Here is a 24498-nt window from a genome sequence, read left to right on the forward strand (position 1 = left end):
CATGCGGTGGCGGCGGCGCGTTACGGGTTGAGACGATAATTACAACAGTTCGCCACACGAGGAAAACCTCATTTCTAAAACTCTCCTTTTGAGAGCGCGTGACCCGAACTGGAGAGCGGCAAAAAAAAAAGGTTCAACGGGTGCGGAGAGCTCGACCAGCAATGCCTCGCTGCCATCTGCGAGTTGCAAAGAAACAGCTGACGAGTGAAACACCGAGGGAGTGCGCGCGACAGTGCACGTTTGGGCAAGGCGAGGGAGACGGAGAGTGGGGATTGCAGGGCCGTGCGGAGAACGGACGGCAGCTGGAGATGCGGCCGCGCCGGCACTGCGCTGAAGGCGCTCGGTTCTACTCGGCCCAATCGGCGTCCAAAGACGCGCACCGGCGTGCGGGCCGGCGGGCGGGCGGGCGGGCGGAGCGTACGCGGACACGCACCGCTCGGCGACGATCCGCTTGCTCTCCTTCTTCCAGCTCTCCTTGAAGTCGGCGGCGAACTCGGCCCAGAGGCCGAGCAGCTGGGTCGGGGTCACCTCCTTCTCGCCGTTCCGTGGCTTCATGCAGAAAAACTCCGCCGTGTCCAAGAAGCTGCGGGCGACGACACGCACACACGCACACACGCACACACGTGTAACCGACCGGGACACGGCGCTATTGAGTGTGCAGGCGATGCAACTGCACCGTGGTCCGCTACATGCCGGGGGGGGGGGGGGGCATGCACTGGGCCACGCAGAGGGGGGAATTGCAAAGGAGTTTATTTAATTTAGTTCTTCGCGTCTGTGCCGACGTCGCCACGCCGCTGGTTCACCACGCACGGCGGAACCACGGCATCATTTGTTTGGAGTAGCGTTCTGTGTTGATGCTGGTTTTCGATTGCCGCTCACGGCCAACATCAGTGGCGAATATCCCAACCACTTCTGGGTCCCCCCCTAGGTCGACTCAGCCTGGTGCGGTGTGTAATACATCAGCACCAAGGGAGACAAAGACGGTAGGGCGTGGCGCTGGCCATCCACCCCTTTGTGTGCCGTGCCGACCTTCGTAGGGTGCTCGCTAACAGCACTTGCCCCAAAAGTCTGTTAAGGCTACACGGGGGACATTTGTCTCGTGCGGGGTGCACAAGCGTGTATACATGTGCGTGCGTGTGCGCGTGCGTGTGGGTATGTGCGTGCATGCGTGAGAGTATGTGCCTTCGTGCGTGTGGGTATGTGCTTGTGTACGCGTGTGTGCGTATGCGCGTGCGTGCGTGCGTGCGGGTATGTGCCTGCATGCGCCTATCGAGTTTCATTAAATGGGCCAATAAACAATGGTCATGTCGACATGGATTGGTTTAATCCAGGCCTGCCTCAGGTCCCCCCCCCGCCCTCCCCAGTCTCTGTTTTACATTCCACTGCTGCAGTCTCCCCAAGACCCCCCCAGTAACAAACTCCAGGCTGGCGGCGCGAAGAGCGCTCTGCAAAATAACCGATACACACACACACACGTACTCGATATATATACACACACACACACACGCACGTACTCGATATATACACACACACACACACGCACGTACTCGATATATACACACACACGCACACGCACGTACTCGATATATACACACACACACACACGCACGTACTCGATATACACACACACACGCACGTACTCGATATACACACACACACGCACGTACTCGATATACACACACACACATGCACGTACTCGATATACACACACACACACGCACGTACTCGATATACACACACGTACTCGATATACACACACACACGCACGTACTCGATATACACACACACACACGTACTCGATATACACACACACGTACTCGATATACACACACACACACGCACTCGATATACACACACACACACTCGATATACACACACACACGCACTCGATATACACACACACACACACACGCACTCGATATACACACACACACACACGCACTCGATATACACACACACACGCACGCACTCGATATACACACACACACGCACGCACTCGATATACACACACACACGCACGTACTCGATATACACACACACGCACGTACTCGATATACACACACACGCACGTACTCGATATGCACACACGCACGTACTCGATATGCACACACGCACGCACGTACTCGATACACACACACACACGTACTCGATACACACACACGCACGTGTACTCGATACACACACACGCACGTGTACTCGATACACACACACACACACACACGCACACGCACGTGTACTCGATACACACACACGCACGTGTACTCGATACACACACACACGCACGTGTACTCAATACACACACACACGCACACGCACGTGTACTCGATACACACACACACACACGCACGTGTACTCGATACACACACACACCTACTCGATACACACACACACACGCACGTACTCAATACACACACACACACACGCATGTACTGGATACACACACACACACGTACTCAATACACACACACGTATGTACTGGATACACACACGCGTACTCGATACACACATACGTGTACTCGATACACACACACACACACGTGTACTCGGTACACACACACACACACAAGCATGTACTGGATACACACACGCACGTACTCGATACACACACGCATACTAAATACACACACGCTTACTCTATACACACGCGCGTACTCGATACACACACGTGTATTCTATATAACCACATTCGTAGTTAGTATACACACACACACACGCGCGTACTCGATATACACACACGCGTACTCGATACACACACGCATACTAAATACACACACGCGTACTTGATACACACACGTTAATTCTATATAAACACATTCGTACTCGGTATACACACACACACACACGCACGTGTACTCGATACACACACATACGCGTACTTGATACACACACACGCGTACACGATATATATACACACACACACACGCGCGTACTTACACGATACACACACCGGAACCGATCTCTCCTTCCCGTCTCTCTCATTCACCAACTTTACTCTCTCACAACCCCGCATGATTTATGCCGGATGAATGTTTGTGAGTATTCGCCGCGTGCCACTAACTTCTTATGAGTCTCCTCCAGGAAGCGCTCTTCTGTCTCCTGACGAATTTTCGCTGAATGGTGAAGAGGCAGACGGATGGACAGAACGACGGGATGCACGCACATACGTACACACACACAAAGAGACAAAGATCACCCATAGAGGTCTTAACAGGCTGTTGGGGCAAGTGCTGTTTGTTAGAAGGGTGGCACTGCACACGAGGGGGCGGGGGGGGGTGGTGGCCATATTTTCTATGCACGCCCAGCCACACCAGGTACTTGTAAATATATATAAATAAAGGGAGGTGCTTACAAGAGGTGAGGAAATCTTGCATCTTGCTCTTGAAAGGCTGGAGGTTCTCTGGTGCAGAGGTGGTACAGACCCTCTCCGTCTCGGACTCGCACGCTAGCGAGATCGACACACACACACACGCGCGCACACCACGGTAAAGACACAGCCCTGCAAGTGGTCGATCACACCGCTGCCGGAGGGACGTCCGGTAGAGAGCCCCCTTTAGAGGGTACTTGGCCTACTCTTCCATGCTGGTCATACGTTTTTGGAGGTGTGCCAGCCAATCGACTAACTGTGGTGGTTCACGTGTCTACGCTGCTGCTGGTGGAGGTATTTAAAAAACTTGCCCCATTGTTTCAATCGAACCAATGACCGCTGGATTGCGGCCCAGCTGGAAGTTTCCCGTGTGTGGCCGTACAGGACTTGAATCCCATGGAAATATTTGCCCGGCAGTGTCGGGAACCGAGCCGTGGATCTTTATATTTTAGCTGGGGATCTCCCAAATGCGACCAAATGGGAAACACAACTCTCAGCTCTGGGATTAAACGTTTGGCGAAGAACCCCGGCTACAACGTCCATCGCAAATTCACCGCACGGAAACATTGTAGCTGCGGCGCAGGTCCTGGCGCGTTGGGCAATTAGAGAGTCCGAAACACATGCCAACGTTGCGCCAACGTTCCATGTTTACTGGGAAAGTAATGGGTGAACCGCTGCACTTGAAAACATAATTAACCATAATCCATCACTGACCGCACAGATATGTCCAGATTGTTGTGGCAATGCCAATGAATGTGGGGGGTGCGGCGGGTAGGAGGGGGGGTTGTGTTGAGGAGCCCCTCCCTGCCCCCCGCCCCAAATTTATACATTTTCACGACCCCTCCTAACGACCCAGGCGGTGCGGGGTCACATTGTGCGGGGTCAGAGGTCGAGGCATCTTGAGGTCAAGCGTGGGCCTCGTTATCTCTGCCTTCTAAGCCACAAGCGTCGTTACCGCAGGGGCCCGGGCTCCCTTAATTGGTTTCTCCGGCATCGTTAACGAGCCCACTTCAAAGAAGACTTTACCGTCCCGCGCTGACCCTTCTGCCAGCGCGGGGCGAGTGTCGTAAACCGCCCGAGGCAGGGGCCGGCCGCGCGCAGCTTTCGCGAGTTGGTGACACGCGACGGATGCCGCCGCGTTTACGGTTCACGTTCGCGTGCCGCCGGGCGACGCCGGGTTTTCTCGTCACTCTGTTGGAGACGCGAGGGCACTACCCTTGAGGTCCCTCCGCAGGCGCCGCAGCTCCTTGGAGAAGTCCTCGAAGGCCATGTGCGACGTCTGCAGGAGGTCAGGCGGCTCGGGCAACGGGAAGACGCTCCGTTCCGTGCCTGCGTCCTGTTGCCAGCGGGGGCACAGGGGTCACCGGGTCGGGTCGGGACGGGTTCCTACTTTGGGCTGCGTCACGTTGGGCCGGATCGGGTGGGAGTCACGCGAGTTCACATGGCGATGGGTTGTCAGGTCAAGTCAGGTCAGGTCAGCGTGAATTGAGTCGTCTGCTCGTTACGGATCCAGCTCAGGCTCAAATGGGGCAAACGTCGCGTTGGGTTCAGTTAGGTTTGGTCAGGTCACTCTGGGGTCAAGCCAGGTTATGTTGCGTAAACTTAATCACATCAGGTCGGCTTGAACCAAGTTGTGTTGGCGAGGGCGGAGCTGGGTCAGGCAACTTACATTGTCGAAGCAGCGCAGGTAGACGGAGGTCAGGTAGCAGACCAGGCTCGTGTGGTTGTCCTGCGACAGAACGGGGCCATCAACCAACGCCTCCGATTAGCGCAGTTGGCTTCTTACGGTGCAAAAGAAGTTCAACGTACATACATAAACGACTCACACGGGCCATGGCGGCTACAGCGCACGTGGCGGCCTGCGACCCAGCACTTGCTGGGTCACACACAGATGTTGTCCAACTCTCTTCCCATGGGCGTCGAGGAGCCGCCGTACCCATACCCTGGCTCGCCAGGAGAATGCGGTACAACTAACGTGGACTAATCATCATCTGATCCTTATGGCGGTACCCCGGGGTTCCAAATAATAATAATAATTAAATATAATTTAATATTTTATTTCTGGGGCACTATTTTTTTCCAGGTGTGTACTTCACTCCGCGACTGGGGTACCAATCAATCCGAAATCAGTGCCACTCCGCGATGTCGAAACGCAGGGAGGACGATTGCGCCGAAACCCTGAACACTCGTACGCACCGTAGTGGTGCATCGTGTACAGCTCGTCGAGATGAGTCGATTGCCGCATCGCCAACCATCAACAGACTAATAATGACTGCGAGAGCCGGGGTACTATGGTACACCGGGGCACCGCAATGAGGTTCATCTCTCCCATCTGTATGGGATAGGGTGTCGTCTCCTCGAACCTGTGGGTTTTCTTCCGGTCACACTCATTAATTGGCTGACAACTCCTTAATATATGGAGGACCGCAGAGCTTGAGGAAACTGTTGATAGTGCCTGCTCCTCACCGCTCTTCTGTGGCTCCTCCCCAGTGTTGTTCTCGCTCTCTTCGGGAGCGAGCGAGTGAGGTGCGGCGGCGTCGTACTAGTTTATATTTTTCTATAAGCGGGGGAGTCATGGCGCAGTGGTTAGCGCACTGCGCTACGAGCCTGGCAATGAGAGTTCAAATTCCAGGCCACGGCTAACATTGGTGGCTGAGTGGTGTCTGAACCGTTCCCGGGCTTCTCCTAGATTGACTCAAAGGGCACTTAGCCTGGACAGAAGCACCACGGCACTGTCGCCGCCGTGGTTCTCGCCATGTCGGATGGTGGTGTCGTTGTTGTTGTCGTTTTGGCTGTCGTGGGTGCTCTTGCTAAAGAAACACTTGGCATAAGAACATGAAGCAAGGCGCTATGGCTCACAGACAGAAGATAGGCCGCAAACAGCGGGCGATGTTACCCAATGCTTTTACCAAAATAAATAATCTTCTGGTTATTCACATTTTTGGGGTTGGGGGGGGGGGTGGCGTCGCTGCCCTCGCTTGGATAATATCACGTGATCGTTGATGCCCGCTGTGAAGCAGACGAAGGCGGAGGTCCTTACGGTTCAAATGCCGGCAGGGCGGCCGCTAGGCTTGAACCGCGAGCCTCTGCAATGAGCGGAGAACGCGTCTGCCCGCTCACGTGTTTCCCACTGTTGTTGTTGATGTCATTGTCATTGTTGTTGTCATTGTTGTCGTCATAGTTGTCATTATCGTTGTCACCGTCGTCATTGTTGTTGTCATTGTCATCGTTGTTGTCATCATTGTTGTAATTTTGGTGTCATCATTGCCGTTGTCATTGTCGTCGTTGTTATTGTCATCATCATTGTCATCATTGTTGCCGTTGTCATTGTTGTTGTCGTCATTATTGTCGTCACTGTTGTCGTCATTGTTGTTGTCATCATTGTTATTGTCGTTGTTGTCGTCATTGTTGTCATTATTGCCGTTGCTGTTGTCATTGTCATTATTGTCGTTGTCGCTGTCATTGTTGTCATCATTGTAGTCGTTGTTGTCATCATTGTTGGTGTTGTCATTGTCGTTGTTATCATTGTCATTGTTGTTGTCGTCATCATTGTTGTCATCATTGTTGTCGTTGTTGTCATCATCGTTGTTGTTGTCATCATTGTCGTCATTGTTGTCGTCATCGTTGTCATCATTGTTGTCATTGTGATCATTGTTGTTATTGTCGTTGCGCGACTTACGCTGCTCTTGACGTCACGCAGCTTGGGCAGGATGTCGAGGCTGAAGCCGTCGGCCTGGCCGCGCGTGCGGTTGCCCCCATTCATGTAGTTCCCCAGTGCCAGCACGAGCCCCAGCACGCGCTGCACGCCGGTGCCCACACGCAGGCTCTGGGGAATCAGCGCCACGTGGTCGGGGGGGGGAGGAATGGGATGGGGGAGTGAGAGTTATGGGGGGGGGGAGGGGGGTAGGGTTTGAGCTAAGGACTTGTGGTCTGATCACAGTTCTTATGGTTTTTATTAGGGACCGAGTCAGCGTTTGGGTTGCATCTACGGTCAGGGTTTGAGTTTATTGGCTGCGATAGGCTTAGGGCTGATGGCGGAGGTGGGGTCTGGGGTTAGGGGCCAGAGCTTTTAATAGGGACTGAGTCAGGGTTTGGGTTGGAGCTTGGTTTTGAGTCGAGTCCTTTGGTCATGATTAGCGTGTGAGTTAAGGGTTCATATTTGTATGTATGCTGATCTTCTTTCGCACCGTATGAAGCCAACCGTGCTTGGCTTCAGGGTTAAGGCTCAGACCAGCTTGTGGACTAGGGCTCGGTGGGTTTACAGCTTGGGATGTTGGGTCTAGAGGTCAGTTGGGGTTTGTATGGGGCGAGTGTCGCGGTGCGGGCGAGTGTGGTTGCGGTGAGCTGCCACCACCGCCGCCACCACCACCACCGCCACCAACGCCATGGCTGTCGTGCTCACCGTGCACACGCGCTGCATCAGGTCGAGTTTGCGCCGCACGCCGCTCATGCCCTCGGAGAAGGCCGACTGGAATGTCATGCAGAACACGCGCTCGCTGAAACTCGGGATCTGCGACAGCTCCAAGAGGAATCTGCGTTACAGAGACAGCGCACGCGTCAGGCAAAGGCCCTCGCCTCGCCGCCCTCGCTAGGCCCGACATCCCGTGTTCGTTAATGAATGTGTCCTGGCCTGGCACCCTCCCCCCACGCCTCACCCCCCCCCCCACCCCCCGATGATGGGATCCCCTAAAAGTTGTTTAGTGAAGGCCCCCCCCCCATCACTGGGATACCCAGGGATTGGTCGGTGCTGCCCTGGCTGCCCTGGGACTCGTTGCTGTTGGTACTGCCCTGGTTGCCCTGGCTGCCCTGGGCTGTCCCTGGGACTCTTCGCTGTTTGTGCTGCCCAACACCGTTGGTTCTTACTGCTCGGGTTTGTCGAGGGGCTTGGCGTCGGCTGAGGCGTTGTTGGAGGAGACATGCGACCGGATGGAGAGCAGCTCCTCCTTCTGGGCTCGCTACGACAGTGGGGGTTCATTGAGAGCCGTCGGTCACAGGCACAGTGGCTCGCGCTCGCAGCGGCCCGTGAGCTCTCGCTCACTTGCACGCACGCACACTCACACGCACGCACATGCTCATCCACAAACACGTGGTAGGATGAAGACAAAGGCCCCCCCATACAGCCCACACCGGCTGTTGGGGCAAGGGCTGTTAGGGACGACCAATGAAGGCCAACACGGCATACGCGGGGGTAAGTTGCCAGCACCATGCACGACCGCCTTTGTCTCCCCAGTGGAGATATTTATACATCGCACTGGTCACTCATATGGGAGGCCCGGGCCCGGTTCAGATAATTGTCACTGGTGTTGACCGTGAGCGGGAATCGAAATTGGGTCACCGGGTTCGGAGCACAGCACGCTAACTTCTGCGCCACCGCACCCAGAGACACACATAATCACACACACTCGCATACTTACACACACAATGACATACAAAGACAAAGATCCCCCGTATAGCCTTAACATATTGTTGGAGTAAGTGCTGTTCGCGAGCACCTATGAAGGCCGCTACAGCACTTGGGGGGTGGGTTGCCAGCACCACGCCCGGCCGCCTTTGTCTCCCCAGTTACGATGTTTACACACCACACCAGGTACTCATTTGAGGCTGACTTGACCTAGGTGAGGCCCACAACCGGGTTCAGATAATCGTCACCGGTGTTGGCTGTGAGCGGGAATCGAACTCGGGTGACCGGGTTCGTAGCGCAGCGCGCTAACCGCTACACGACCGCTCCCCACACACACACACACCGACATGCTGACACACACGCGTACCCATTCATCCCCCACCCTAATCCAAGTCAGGCCTGGAACAGGGAGCGTGGCTCGGCATGCGAGTCGCGATTTCTCTCTCAGAGCGGATTTGTGTTTCTATAGAACCCGGGCTCCTCCGCGTCCGTATCCAAGACCCCGGAGCCGGCGCCCGGGCCGCCTGGCGCTAATGAGCGCTCGCGCGACGCAATCACGAGCCCGTGGTAATTAATAGCGTGCGTGCGGGGAACACAACACTAACGGTGGGGGGCGGGGGGAGGCACGGGGGAGTTTTATATGAACTCACGGTGCGGACCCCCCGCCCCCCCCCTTCTTCTTCTTCAGTGAGAGTCGCGACCACAGCGGTCTTGGCATCGGCACTCCCCGTCAAAAACCCCTCTCCAAGCACTCTCCGACCTCTCAGCTCACTGCTCCACGTACTCTCCTGCCTCTCCCCTCTCATCTCACTCTGCTCCCCTCCACGCACTCTCCTGCCTCTCCCTCTCATCTCACTCTACTCCCCTCCACGCACTCTCCTACCTCTCCCCTCTCAGCTCACTGCTCCACGCACTCTCATACCTCTCCCCTCTCGTCTCACTCTGCTCCCCTCCACGCACTCTCCTACCTCTCCCCTCTCGTCTCACTCTACTCCCCTCCACGCACTCTCCTGCCTCTCCTGTCTCATCTCACGATGCTAGCAAGCGAAATCTTGACTATTCCGCCGTTATGGATTCGAGTCCGTCAGCGCCAGCGAGTTAGCTGCACTAATCAAGTACTCGAGTCATCGCCTCCCGACAAGCAGTTCGGTAATCGTTGTCACAGCGGTCACAGAAGCCCGGGAGAAACGGCGGGGATCGCGAGGCATGTCTCGTCTCTCGCCAGCGCTACCCGTCCGGGGGAGGGCCTAGAGCCTTGGGTCCGCAGGTCACGCGGGAGCCAGTCACTCACGACGACGTCTGGCCCCTATAGCGTCAGCGCGATGGGGACTTAACGCGTGAGAGGGGGGAGCGTGGGGGTGCTGCCATCGGCGACCGTGACAGCCGTCCAACCACTTCGCAAGCGACCGCGCGAGCGGACTGCGGGGGGGGGGGGGGGCACGCGTCGCGGATCGCCGCTGTCTGGGAGGCGCGAGATCCATTCTTTTGTTTGTAACCACTTCACCGACCCCTGTGGGGAGGGGGGGGGGGGGGGGACGTTTGGTGGAGGGCTGATGGGCGTCTCGGTTCCAGCGCTCTCGCGAGCTCCGTCGAGCGCGGCGCCGCGTGCCGGCACACGCCGGGCGCCACGCGTCGGCGATCAAAGCGACATCGCCGCCCGCTCCACACCGGGGTGCTTCGTTCGGCGTGCGCGTGCACGCGTGTGTGTCCGCGCGTACCCGTACGCGGCCGCGTGCGTGCGCGTGCCCGTGCGTGCCCACGTGTGCATGCTGAGGGAGGTTGGGCAGCGGGGCACAGCTGGGTTTGTCGAGCCCTTGGCTCGGCCCTTGGATCATAAACACCGCGAGTTCAAACACTTTGCCCGACAGCCGTTTGACACCCATTAAACATTCTCACTCTCGTGCGTTTTTTTTATCGTTTCAGAATGTTTTTTTTGTAATTTCCCTCCCAGTTTTACCCGAGTTGCGTTATCGCCGTTGACAGGGCAACTTTTCCGAACAGCGCAAGGAAGCAGATATCGCAGAGGTACCTCTGAGACCCCATCAAGTGACGCTCTCGTACACACAGGGTAGAGGGGAAGCACTCTCCTACCTGCCATGCAAATGACAGTGCTGTTCGTCGCATGACAGTCAAACTAGCATTTGATTCCCAGAGCTGGAATAAATGCAGACCAAAATTTAAATGCCATCTTTTTTTCACATTTCTTTGTTGACTGTGCCGAAGCCATCGACCTGTGGGACCCAATGCAATCACAGGGCATGGGCCAAAACCCAGATTCAAACCCAAGCTTCTCAGTCACGCCGGCTCGGAGACGCCGATACAGCCGCCGACACAGCCGCCGACACAGCCATTATGGATCTTCCCGAGCCACCCGGCCGCCACCACCTCATTCCATGTGAACTCTGACCCTGCTCGCTCGTGCTTGAATGCCAGTAACTGCGAGGTGGTGGTGGCGGCAACAGTGCCACCGTCCCCCCCCCCCCCCCCCCCACTCTCAACCGGGCCGCCACCACAACCGCGGCTCCCTGTGAAACCCACACCTCCTCGTTTATATCCTCATCGCGGGTTTATCGCCCGAGAAAATAAAACACACATGCACACACACTTACGCACAAACGCACACGCACGTACGTGCACAGCAAGGGGCCGGTCACAGGAAGGATTCGTAGTGCGCGACCTTCAAGATCCTGAGGGCCTATAAACCTCTCCCACCACACACACACACGTGCTCTTAATTAGCGGCGTTTCTCCGAGCACCGGCTCGTTAACGCTGCGCGACAGATACCCACGCGGGGGGCCCACGCCTCTCCACCGCCAGCTCCCTCCCCGCCGCCACTGGCGAGTGTGCATTTACAAGGTTGTCTCACACCCGCCATAGAAATGTGGAGCGTCCGCCGCTGGCTCAGGGCTGTAAAGAGATGAGCAGCCACCACGACGCTTAGATCGAGCAGGAAATCGCGTTGTTGGAGTTGACCGTGGTGTGTTACATCATCCCACCGTGGTGGACAAAATATGGACCACTTCACCTTGTGCAGAGTGAACGACAGGCGTGGTGGGATTGTCAGGGAGCGGCCGGGGAGGTTTTTTTTTTACAATTGGTGAGCTCGAGTGAGGCCGCGGGGGAGGGGGGGGAGAGTTGGTGAAACGAGTTGGGTAGCAGGGCCATTGCCCTAACGGTCGCACATTATTATTTTTTTCAATACATATTTTTCTTATTCTTAGTTCTTTCGGTAAAGTCACGTTGAAGGGAAACAATAAAATAATAAAATATATATAAAACAATACAAATTCTCACGACGTTTCGACCATAACACAAACGGTCGTCATCAGGTGGTCGAAATGTCGTGAGAATTTTTATTGTTTTATATATATTTTATTATTTTATTGTTTCCCTTCAACGTGACTTTACCGAAAGAACTAAGAATATGAATTTTCTGCAGTCACGAAAGCTTTAAATCAAAACATATTTTTCTGTTAAGGCCACACACACACAAATAGCATTATTGATGAACGTGTTGACTCTGTTAATTGTGCTTGTGCATCACAGCCAACGCAGCAGCAGCAGCACCACCAACATAATTTGGGACAACCCGCGGATGAGCGGCTCGTGCGCGCAAGGGACCATCGGTGTATGCGTCCACGGGGACTCACGTTCTCGAAGAGGGCCTGCAGCGTCTCCAGGTCCACCTGCGACGTGTCCATCTCCAGGACGGCTGCACATTCGACCGGTTTGGGGGTGACAGAACCAACGGAGGTCATCGTCTCGTCGTCTCCGCGGAGAGGTCACCCCGCACGCCGTCAAGTGATCGACTTTGCACACGTGTGTTTTGCCGCCATGCGGCAGCGTGCTTTTAGTTATTTGGGGGGGGGGGCGAGGATATAAAATGCGAGGAAGGAAAAACAAGTGAACAATATCACAATTCGCGGGCTGTGTGCATTCCACGGCTCGCTTTACTTTGGCAATAAAATTTGGAAAAATATTCGGCTCCGGACAGGGCGCATCATGACAGAGGCCGATTGTTAAAAACAAATGACGGGATAGACGACGTCCCTGACTCCTTTATATAGGTCTCTGCATGAGTCTTTGGGTTTCTGTGTGAGCCTATAGGTCTATGTGAGTATAGGAATCTGTATGAGTCCATGGGTCTCTATGTGAGTCTATGGCTGGTGTTGCTGTAGAGCAACAGCTGTAATCTTTCACGGAGGTGGTTGGGCTAGATAGTTGGTGTCGGGAGGAGCGGAGTGGTGAATCTTCGCTGCTGTGACAATGCCACCTCCTTTGTAATTGTGAATCTGGCACTGAGTCTGCGTTATACGTTCCATGGTTCTGTACTGGGTGGTGACCACAGCCTGGAGAGTTTTTAATTTTCCACCAGGTTTAAACTGCATCAGCTGCTGCTGCTGCCATGGTTCTGTGCGAATCCGGTTCAGGGGTTGTGGCCCCACGAGCTTCAGGGCAGGAGGTGGAAAGCCGGGGATGTTCTGCGCCAGCGGCTCCGACGGTGAGCCGGAGGCGTGGGGGAGGGGTCTCATGGACAACAGCCTCGGCACACGTCTCCACGCACCCTGATGGTGTCGCACAGCGGACCCGGCGGGGCTGTTCATAAGCGCAGCCTGCGGCCTCCCAGCTCTTTGGAATTGGACGCCTGACATTGGGAAAAGCGTTTTGAAATTTGCCTCTCTGTAATGTCATGTTGATGCAGCTGGCGGGTGGTGGGGGGGGGGGTAAACAGAGCCAGCACTCGGCGATAATGATGACGCTAACGATTGCACGTGTGGGTGAGCATGACCTCGCCAGTGTGGGGCGAGCGTGGGCGAGCTGTGGGCGAGTGTGGCGAGGGCCGTGAGCTGGCGTCACCTCTCTGGATGTCCTTTATGTCGAGGTGGAGGCTCGACATGAGAATCCCCACGGCTTGCGAGCGTTTCCCGTCCAGAAGCTTCGTCACCTGCGCGCCAGGAAGGAACCACAGAGCCTCTGGAGCAGCGGTTCTCAGCAGGCTGCGGCATGGATGCCGTGCAGGGCGAGTTCAGAATGTGCGCGGGGGGAACATTACGCCGATAAAACACGCGAACACACAACATGAACTAAGTGCCTACAAACCACCGTATTGCCTCGAGGCATGGACACACGTAACCACTCCGAGATAGACGGGAGATGTATTCGGAAGAGATATATAGGAGATATGAGGACACCGTACTCGCGACAGATGTGGAGGATTAAAGCACTCAGGGTAAAAAGCTCACAGCTCTACACTGCCAGCTGTCCCAGCGCACCTCATCGCACCGCTGCAGAGCCGACGCGCTTCGCCAAAGACAGCTCACCTCATTATTTAAATACACAGCCGTGGGAAATTTTGTTTACATACAGTGAGTGAAAAAAGTATTTGATCCCCTGCTGATTTTGTACGTTTGCCCACTGACAAAGAAATGATCAGTCTATAATTTTAATGGTAGGTTTATTTGAACAGTGAGAGACAGAATAACAAAACAAAAAAATCCAGAAAAACGCATGTCAAAAATGTTATAAATTGATTTGCATTTTAATGAAGGAAATAAGTATTTGACCCCTCTGCAAAACGTGACTTAGTACTTGGTGGCAAAACCCTTGTTGGCAATCACAGAGGTCAGACGTTTCTTGTAGTTGGCCACAAGGTTTGCACACATCTCAGGAGGGATTTTGTCCCACTCCTCTCTGCAGATCTTCTCCAAGTCATTAAGGTTTCGAGGCTGACGTTTGGAAACTCGAACCTTCAGCTCTCTCCACAGATTTTCTTTGGGATTAAGGTCTGGAGACTGGCTAGGCCACTCCAGGACCTTAATGTGCTTCTTCTTGAGCCACTCCTTTGTTGCCTTGGCCGTGTGTTTTGGGTCAATGTCATGCTGGAATACCCATCCACGACCCATTTTCAATGCCCTGGCTGAGGGAAGGAGGTTCTCACCCAAGATTTGACGGTACATGGCCCCGTCCATCGTCCCTTTGATGCGGTGAAGTTGTCCTGTCCCCTTAGCAGAAAAACGCCCCCAAAGCATAATGTTTCCACCTCCATGTTTGACGGTGGGGATGGTGTTCTTGGGGTCATAGGCAGCATTCCTCCTCCTCCAAACACGGCGAGTTGAGTTGATGCCAAAGAGCTCCATTTTGGTCTCATCTGACCACAACAATTTCACCCAGTTGTCCTCTGACTCATTCAGATATTCATTGGCAAACTTCAGACGGGCATGTATATGTGCTTTCTTGAGCAGGGGGACCTTGTGGGCGCTGCAGGATTTCAGTCCTTCACGGCGTAGTGTGTTACCAATTGTTTTCTTGGTGACTATGGTCCCAGCTGCCTTGAGATCATTGACAAGATCATCCCGTGTAGTTCTGGGCTGATTCCTCACCGTTCTCATGATCATTGCAACTCCACGAGATGAGATCTTGCAGGGAGCCCCAGGCCGAGGGAGATTGACAGTTCTTTTGTGTTTCTTCCATTTGCGAATAATTGCACCAACTGTTGTCACCTTCTCACCAAGCTGCTTGGCAATGGGCTTGTAGCCCATTCCAGCCTTGTGTAGGTCTACAATCTTGTCCCTGACATCCTTGGAGAGCTCTTTGGTCTTGGCCATGGTGGAGAGTTTGGAATCTGATTGATTGCTTCTGTGGACAGGTGTCTTTTATACAGGTAACAAGCTGAGATTAGGAGCACTCCCTTTAAGAGTGTGCTCCTAATCTCAGCTCGTTACCTGTATAAAAGACACCTGGGAGCCAGAAATCTTTCTGATTGAGACGGGGTCAAATACTTATTTCCCTCATTAAAATGCAAATCAATTTATAACATTTTGACATGCGTTTTTCTGGAATTTTGTGTTGTTATTATGTCTCTCACTGTTCAAATAAACCCACCATTAAAATTATAGACCGATCATTTCTTCGTCAGTGGGCAAACTTACAAAATCAGCAGGGGATCAAATACTTTTTTCCCTCACTGTATCACACCAATTCAGGTCGGTGAAACAAGCTGGTGGGCCCCAGCAGCGGCCGCCCCAAAACCCCCGGTTACATTGATGTATCCTGGAGGAATCCGATGAGCTACAAAGCTCTTTTTCACAGATGTCCAGTAGGGGCAGATCATAAATTTACAACAACAAATACAAAGACAGAATAGGAGTGCAAAGTATAGGGAATGTAAATAAATCACCTAACAATATACATACACACCAATAAAACTAAACATTTTTTTTGTATCTTGATAGATAAAGCCCACTTAGCTATTAGCTTCTTTAGAAGTAACCTGGCCACAAGTGATAGCTCAACAAAGTGGCTCATCACGTGGACATTTATAACAGCCAAAATGATCTAAATAATATAGACGCAAATCTTGACTTAAAGCTTTCGTGACTGCAGGAATTCATATTCTTTGGGTCTTTCGGAAAAGCCACGTAGATAGAAAAAAAAAATCACGATGTTTCGATCGCAACACAAGCAATCGTCATCAGGTGAAAAAATATAGTGGGAGAGCTGCTGAGGCAAAAAAATATATATAGCGGGAGCGCAACAGCAGCAAGCCAACTGTGACTGAGGCAGACGCACACCTCCGATTAGCACGGTAATCTACGCACGGTGCGAAAGAAGTTCAACATACGTACATACCGTCCATTGCTTAATTGACTACTGTAGTTACCCAAGAATGTCAGTGTGTCCCGCGCGTGACGTCACTCCACGTCGACCAGCCCCCCTCATTAATAATCATGAACAGGTTACGTCCTCCACATGGACCCCCCTCCTCATTATTAATCATGAGCGGGTGACGTCACTCAACATGGAGCACCCTCGCCCCTCATTAATAATCATGAGCAGGTGACGTCACTCCACATCGAACAGCCCCCCTCATTAATAATCATGAGCAAGTGACGTCCTCCAAATGGACACCCCCCCCATCCATTAATAATAATTAGCAGGTGACGTCACTCCACATGGGGGGGACGAGGCGCCTCCTACCCCCTCCTCCTCAGCGTCAACTTACAACCCTCACTACAAAGGCAGAACCCTCACGTCACGCGATCTCCGTAATGCTGTTGAGACATCAAAGTAAAAAGGACGTCATGATGAACAACCTTTAAATGAAATAATTCTGTTTCACCGCAGCCTAACAAATTGCACACGAATGGATGCAATGAATATATCACGTCGCGGTCTGCTTTTCGCTTGCAAGTTTCAGATTTACTGCAATACACCCGTCCTTGGACGGGCAAAAGGCTAGTTATAAGATTACTCAGTCGCCTAACCCCCCACCCCCCATCGCTCCAAACCCTTCCTCCTATGCCACACACCCCCCCCCCCCCCCCCCACACACAAAATAACACACAGAAGGCAATTTTGCTCGAGGAAGTTGAGTGTTGGGGGAATTGTCATCAACAGTAATGAGGGGGCCGTGCAAGCGGACTGCTCCTGCTGCTGCCCGGGTGAAGTTTCTCCGCGAGTCCCTCGGCGAGTCTCAAGACTCGTAATTGGGGCGGGGGCTGGGGCTGGCGGGGGACGGTTGTTACTCGGTACGTTCCAATTCCATCCATCGATGGGTAAATGCTACTGCGTGGTCTCTGATATCAGTAGCCATGGGGAAGGGGGGGGGGGGGGGGGCGGCGGTTGCGATCATTGGACATACTTCGCCTCGCTTTTGCAGAAGATTTGGCCTATAAATTATTTGAAGGAAAATAAACAATTGTTACAACGACAAAAAATAATGGCGGCCAACTCTGCACTCGTCAGGTTGTTGTTGGGGGGGGGAGGGGGGGGGTGGTGCAGGGGCAAGTTCTAGGAGCCTAACGGATCCCACCATTCAGGACGTCAACCTCACCCCCCCCTCCGACTTCCAACTCAAAATCACAGCAACCTTTGACCTAGTCGTCTCTCTCCACCCATTACTCCCCGTCGTATTTAGGTCGATGCCGGGAGTCGCCCCCACTACTACCGCCGCCGCCGCCACATATTAATGTCTGGCGGACGAACGCCGCCCGTTATGGGTTCCAGAGAGAGACTCGAAGGTGGGGGGAGGAAGAGAGTTTTTCCAGAGTGCTGCGCCAATTAAGAAGTTACAGGGGGGGGGGCGAGGGGGTAGGGGGGGGCTCTGGCTGCGGTGGTTGGCGCGGATCTGTGGGGGTCCTAAGTGGAGATTTCAATGTCCGTTGTTCCGTAACAGAAATAATACGTTAGCGGTAGGAATTTGATTTTGCAATTTGCGGCGTCGCTTTCGATTAGCATCGTGTTCCTGGAGGAGGTGGGGGGGGGGGGCAGTAACGTGGGGGTGGGGGGTGCACGCGGCTCGAATCGTTCATTTTAATCATTTAGAGTGGGGGCCCTCCAGTTTTGTCTTTCGTACAGTAGCGAGTTTTGTGAGTGCAGAGTGAGAGAGAGTGGAGAGTGGGTTTTTGTTGCTCGTTGTTGTTGTTGTTGTTGTTCCCAGATGCAATTACTCCGCTGAGCGAGCGGTGAGGTCAAACTAATCAAGCGACAAGCGAAACTCAAAACTTCGGCGGAAACGTTGTCTCGAAAAAGAGAAACTATATTTTGACGACACAAAGGCAAAGATTCCCCCCACACCCCGCCCCCCCCCCCGCCGTATAGCCTTGAGCAGACTTGTTGGAGGGGCAAGTTCTGGTAGCGAGCAGCAACCTATGAAGGCCCGGTACAGCACGAGGCTCCTCCAATTCCTCTCTGCTATTTAGATTTTTTAAAATATATTTTGTCATTTTCCGAGCTGCATCGCAACGATGCTACCGACGCCTTGCCATGGATAACCCTCGCAGACGGAGGTGTTCCAATGCCAAGCGATTATTATCCGGGTGAAATATTTTAACGGAAGGTGAAGACGCCATTCGGATCGCTCGCAGAAAAACGCAGCCCCTTTCGTTGCAGAACGGCCCACAGAAGCGGAATGCACAGTCCACCCTCCGAGATCAGTCTGGCCTTGACTTCTCACTCTTGCGCGTGGCAATATGTTCAGAAGCTCGATGCCAATGTCGAAGCCCGCTGGCCACGACGCGAGGGTTTGACGAGTTCATGCAGTTTTGCCGTCACTCCTCATTTGACTCTCAAACACCTCTATACGTGTTGCCCTTCCGATTAGCACGGTTGGCTACGTACGGTGAGAAAGAAGTTCAACTTACATACTGTACGTGCGTGGCTTTTATCTATGAGGTTATGAAAAGGCTTTTGATTCAGTGCAAACTGAACCAGTTGCCCAAGCTCGCACAAATCAGGGTATTCATGAATATGAAATACAGGATTGAGAGATTGCCAAAAAACATTTACAGAGAATTAACTGCTGCATTGAGATTGAATGAAGCGGTACAACGCAAATCAGACAACACACACAAACGCGCTCGCGCATAAAACCAAACATGAACATGACACACGCACTGCACATGTACAGCCCTTTGGATGAAGGCCTCAATACGCATTAAGGTCCAAGGGGTTTGTTCGACCATACTTAACCACACGGGTCATTGCGAGGGAATTTTCCTAGGACCAGTTCCGATATCACTCGCCGTTGGTGTTAGCCGCCGCTGGTAATTGAACTCGGGGCGTCCGGCTCGTTGTGCGGCGTGCTAACCGCTGCGCCACCACTCGACCCCTCCGCGTGAATGCTGCGGTCGGGGTTGGGAGGGAAGGAGGCTTTGTTGTTTTACTGGGCAACAGTGCCACCTCCTGATGGCCAGGAAGCCGGGGCTGACAACACAACCCCCCCCCACCCCCCAACGCGGACACAGCCTCGGTGCAACTTCAGCATAATCCACATCAGCCATGGTCCATCCACTGCCAGATGAAAGGCCTCCTCAAGCTGCCGCCACTTCCCACAATCCTGCAGTGTAATTTCCCACCGGGCGTCCGTGCCGATTTCATCGGTCCGTCTCCCACAGTGGACATTCCCTCGGACTCGTTACCTCGCTTGGCCGCCGCTTGCCGTCATCGTTCCCGACTGGGTGGCCGGCGATGCGTCCTGCTCTGAGCCCAATCTTATCGAACCCGAGCAGTTTTAAATGACAACATTCCCCTGCGTTGCGTACGTTCGCCAATCCACGCGTTCCTCCTTTTCCGTCGCTCCGCTCGACGTTACTTCAGCGCACCCGTTGCGCGCGTGATTTGCGCGCACGTTGTGAATAACTTCAGCTCGGCGCGAGCGTTGCGAGCGCGCCGATCGATCCGGCCCGGCGAAACCACAGCACCGTCACGCGGTGACAAAAATGTGTCCCCGATAGTTTAAAATAATCCGGGAAAAATAAAAACAGAGCCGAAACGACTAAGTGCTCCGAGCGAAATTAAACCCCAGCGAGCGGGAGACAATATCAGCGCTCGGCTGCCAAGTTATGAGCAAGCGTCCTGGCGAGACGTCCCGAGCGCCTCGCATTAGCGGGATTATGTCTGCGAATCCCCCGAGCTCATCACTGTCATGAGCAACGTCCATCACGATCCTCGCGGCCCATGACTGCAGCCGTGTAGCATCGGGGGGGTGGGGTAGTGTGGGGGCAGAGGGGACTAGAGGCCCCCTCCCTGCAGATGGCACAGCACCCCCGCCTAAGGACTTACAGCCACGTAAAAAAATTAGTACAATTTAATGGCGGTGAAGTTAAGCGATGGGGCATCCACGGCCTCCTTATTTTTTCGTCGTCTGGCAAGGTGCAATTTGCAGCGTTGCGTTGTGGATGTTGAGGAGATGGAGCCACTCCAACAGCCTCCGCGGAGGCTTGGTGGCTGTCGGGGACATTGTCTGTTTTTGGCCGATTTGTTTGCCTTTCTTGTACTTTGCACTCCTATCGTGTTTTTTTATTGTTTGTTGTTGCAACATTCTGATCCCGTCCCTACTGGTCATCTGTTAAAAAGAGCTTTATAGCTCATCGGATTCATCCAGCATGAATAACTATTCTGATTGCCCGTGAATCGGCGGTGCGGGTAGTGCTGGACCTGTGAGCCATGGGGGTGGTGGTGGAACACTTTTGAAGTTGGGGGGGGGGGCGAATATCCATGGGGGTGCAGTATACAAATGTAAACGCAGAACCAGCCTGCGCATGGGCATTAGTCTGTGTGTCTCTGTCTCCCCGTTTCTCTCCCCATCTCACCCCATGTCACCCCATGTCTCCGACTCTTCGGCATTCCTCTGTCCCCATGTGTGCAACAGGGCCGCTTTGTGACCAAAGCAGTCTCTAATCTACGTGTCTCTCTCTCTCTGTGTCTGTGTCTCGTGCCACCCCACCGTCCTGCCCACGTGTGCCCAGGCCCACCCCCCACCACCCCCCATCCCCACCCACCCACACACCCCACCGCAGTACCCTCGTAGCGACGGACCTGCTTGGCGCGGGACTTCTTGGCGTAGCTCTCTGCGAGCGGCTGCTTCTTCTCAGCCCGCGCGCTCTTGCAGAAGAGCTCTTCGAACTCGCTCGGATCGATGGGGTGCTCGTCGAGCTGCGTCCAGAGACAGCGTGATTCCGCGGCACTGCCACGGTCGCACACGTGGACACACACGCACGCACGCACGCACAAACGCAGAGACATGGACATACGCACGTGAACATGCAAGAGACAAACGTTCCTCCCTATGTAGCCTTTAAAAACCTGTTGGGGTAACTGCTGATAATGTGCAAACACCCCCCTCCGCTCTCTGCGCGACTTCTGAGTGGAGGAGCTTGAAGAGCGCTGCACTGCTGCTGCTTTGCTGCATGGCTGAGGGTCGGGCCCAGCGATCGCTGCCCTCCCAACGATCAGCGTTTTTCTATTTACCCAATTCTGAAGAAGCGGGCAGGCAGTGCGCGTCGCGCTCTGCGATGTCCGTTAAGGTTCAGCACGAGTGGTGCACCCCGTACTCTCAAGGTGAGTGGTGCGCCCCGTACTCTCAAGGTGAGCTGCTCACCCCGTACTCTCAAGGTGAGCGGCTCACCCCGTATTCTCAAGGTGAGCGGCTCACCCCGTACTCTCAAGGTGAGCGGCTCACCCCGTACTCTCAAGGTGAGCGGCTCACCCCGTACTCTCAAGGTGAGTGGCTCACCCCGTACTCTCAAGGTGAGTGGCGCGCCCCGTACTCTCAAGGTGAGTGGCGCACCCCGTACTCTCAAGGTGAGTGGCGCGCCCCGTACTCTCAAGGCGAGTGGCGCGCCCCGTACTCTCAAGGTGAGTGGCTCACCCCCGTACTGTCAAGGTGAGCTGCTCATCCCTGGTCCCACCAGGTGAACCACTCACCTTTGCTCGAGCGGCCCCTCCATGTCACAGCTCATTTAGCATTCAGGGGCCACAGTTCAGAAAGACCAAGGTCACGCGTGGAGTCACGGTGCCATGGCAATACGATCCTTCTCCTTTTCACTTCGCCCCGCGGACTTACTCCTGCCCTGCCACCACCGGTGGGGTTTCCGATTCGCCATTATTTTGAATGAGTGTCGCTTATACCAACTGAAGCGTTGTGGGAAACCGATAATATGGATGGAATTGTGTACGTCCTTACATTAACGACGTATTTTTCTTGCAAGCAGGTAAAAACTTGATCCTGCTCGCCCTTGAAAGACGTGCTGACCGTATGACAACAGGCAGACGCTTATTAATTGGCTGTAAATAGCTTTATATTTATAGAAAGAGAGGACTACAGAGCTTGGGCAATCGTTTGTAGCATCAGCTCACTGCCTTCCTGCTGCTTGTGGTTCCTCCCCGCTCCTCCGAGTCGTTCCGTCTCTGCGACAGCGAGCAGGAAATATTCCGGTGGCAGGAGTGCGTTACCGGTTGACATTATCGTTATTATTGTTGGTGAGACTGAAAGTTAAAATGTGGTGGTGATGAAATTGTAACAGCCACCCTTGGTGGTCTGGTGTCGACTTTGCAAGAGCTGTGAGACCTAGCAGAAGGAAGCAACCTCTTGATGCGCTCTTGACCTTGACTTTTTTGCCATTAAACTACAACTCAACTTGATTTGAAGCTTTCGTGACTGCAGGAATCCATACTCTTTGGTTCTTTCGGTAAAGTCACGTAGGTATAAAATGAAATAAATCACGACGTTTCGGGCGCAACACAAGCGTCCATCATCAGGTGGGAAAGCATGGTCTGAGCATGGTCTGACCATGCGTCGTGATTTATTTTATTTTATACCTACGTTACTTTACCGAAAGAACCAAAGAGTATACAACTCAACTCTCCGGTTGTGCGTTCGGGTTGTACCGCACAGTGTCCGGCGTTGCGTTCCACGTGCCGTAAGCTCGTCCAGAGAGCGAATTTCAATTTCGGGACGGAGCGATGAGCGAGATGAGCTCGCGTCGCAGGAACCGGGTGGATAGTCGTATCGGGGGGAATTTCGGGTTGCTTCCTGAAGAAGCTCTCAGTGCACGAGGCGAAACGTCGGACGCCGTGCCGAATGACAAGCGGCACAACGTGAAGACGCGTCGGAGAGCTGAGCAGCAGCAGCACATCTGCGACAACCCACCGAGACAGGGCCCCAACTGCCACCTGAAACAGCCATCGCCCGGCCCTCACCTCTCAGCCTTGATCTGAATGCGGGACCAATAGAGCGGCTTCATGGGCCGCTTGGGCTCCACCGCCGCCCTCCGGGGCTTCCCCTCGCGGCCCCCACCCAGGCCCCCCAGCGGGGGAGGGGGCGGGGGCCCCCCCAGACCCAGGGGAGGAGGCGGAGGTGGTGGCGGTGGTGGTGGAGGAGGCCCGAGTCTTGGTGGTGGTGGCGCTGCCGGTGCCGCTGATGTTGCTGCTGCTACTGCTGCGAGACCTGGTGGTGGTGGTGGTGGTGAAGGAGGAAGAGATGGTGACTTTGTCCTGCTGCGAGTAGCTGCCAGGTGGTGTTGATGGTGGTGGTGTTTGTTGTGGTGGTGATATTAGTGGTGGTGGTGTTGGTGTTTTTGGTGGTGAAATGATGGGGGGTAGTGGTGGATCGTGTCCAACTGCTAGCAGTGGTGGAGACAGTGCTGGTGTTGGTGACAGCGGTGATGGTTAGATTGTGTTCTGCTGCTACTGGTGGTGATGATGGAGTAGGTGCTGGACAATAATAACAACAATAATAAGAATAACAATATTGCGCCGGTCGTGTTGGCGGCGGTGCTGCTGCTACTACCAAACCTGGTGGTAACGGGCGTAGCGGTGGATTGTGTCCGGTTGGTAGCGGCGGTGGCGGCGGCGGCAGCGGCGGCGGTGGCGGTGGCGGCGGTGGCGGCGGTGGCGGTATAGCCGCCGGATTTTTCGTCACCGCGCCATCTGCGCCCAGCACGCTGAACGCTTCCTCGGCGCTGAAGAACTTCTTGAGGCGCACGGGCGCCGTCCTGCCAGTGTCCTCCTCCCCGCCCTCGGGCTGCTGCAGGAAGCCCAGCCGGTCCGTCTGCACGAGGACGTTCCTGAAGGCGCGCGGGAGGTCCCCATCGCGGGTGTCGACGCCCACGTCCCGGGTGCCCCGGGTGGCCCCCCCCCGGCCGGGCCCCGGGCGTCCTCCCCCCGCCGCGGCGGCGAGGTGCAGCGCGGAGAGGTCGCGCTGGAGGTCGTCCACCTTTTGCTCGAGGTCGGCGACCACGGAGGCGTACTCACCCCGCACTTCGAACGTCTTCAGGTCAAACTCCTCCTGCACGCGCGCGACAACGCCGCCACCACCACCACCGCCATGGTGACGACAACGATGGCGATGATAATGATGACGAAGGTAAGGATGATGGTAATGACACTGTGTGAAATTGTGTATAGTACAGTAGGGGGGGGGGGCGCACAAGTGGTGCATTTGCCAGTCAT

The 24498-nt window shown here is 54.4% G+C and overlaps 1 protein-coding gene across 7 annotated transcripts in view; it reads right to left on the bottom strand.

Annotated features, from left to right (window-relative positions):
• Window positions 1-24498, bottom strand: part of FMN2 (formin 2) — a 65126-nt gene that overhangs the window by 6386 nt on the left and 34242 nt on the right. For all 7 annotated transcript variants that reach the window (XM_076070520.1, XM_076070521.1, XM_076070519.1 and 4 more), the window contains 13 exons: window positions 23842-24334; window positions 23248-23494; window positions 21085-21232; window positions 13624-13711; window positions 12417-12478; window positions 8228-8319; window positions 7767-7896; window positions 7044-7190; window positions 5034-5093; window positions 4580-4700; window positions 3350-3442; window positions 3059-3110; window positions 434-583 (listed from right to left, as the gene is read on the bottom strand). In XM_076070520.1, the coding sequence (XP_075926635.1) occupies window positions 434-583; window positions 3059-3110; window positions 3350-3442; window positions 4580-4700; window positions 5034-5093; window positions 7044-7190; window positions 7767-7896; window positions 8228-8319; window positions 12417-12478; window positions 13624-13711; window positions 21085-21232; window positions 23248-23494; window positions 23842-24334 (1883 nt within the window). The remainder of the gene's footprint in view (window positions 1-433; window positions 584-3058; window positions 3111-3349; window positions 3443-4579; window positions 4701-5033; window positions 5094-7043; window positions 7191-7766; window positions 7897-8227; window positions 8320-12416; window positions 12479-13623; window positions 13712-21084; window positions 21233-23247; window positions 23495-23841; window positions 24335-24498) is intronic.

The sequence above is a fragment of the Petromyzon marinus genome, chromosome 29, assembly GCF_048934315.1.
Source record: "Petromyzon marinus isolate PM22_M1 ecotype Great Lakes invasive population chromosome 29, UKy_Petmar_22M1.pri1.0, whole genome shotgun sequence".
NCBI lineage: Eukaryota > Metazoa > Chordata > Hyperoartia > Petromyzontiformes > Petromyzontidae > Petromyzon > Petromyzon marinus.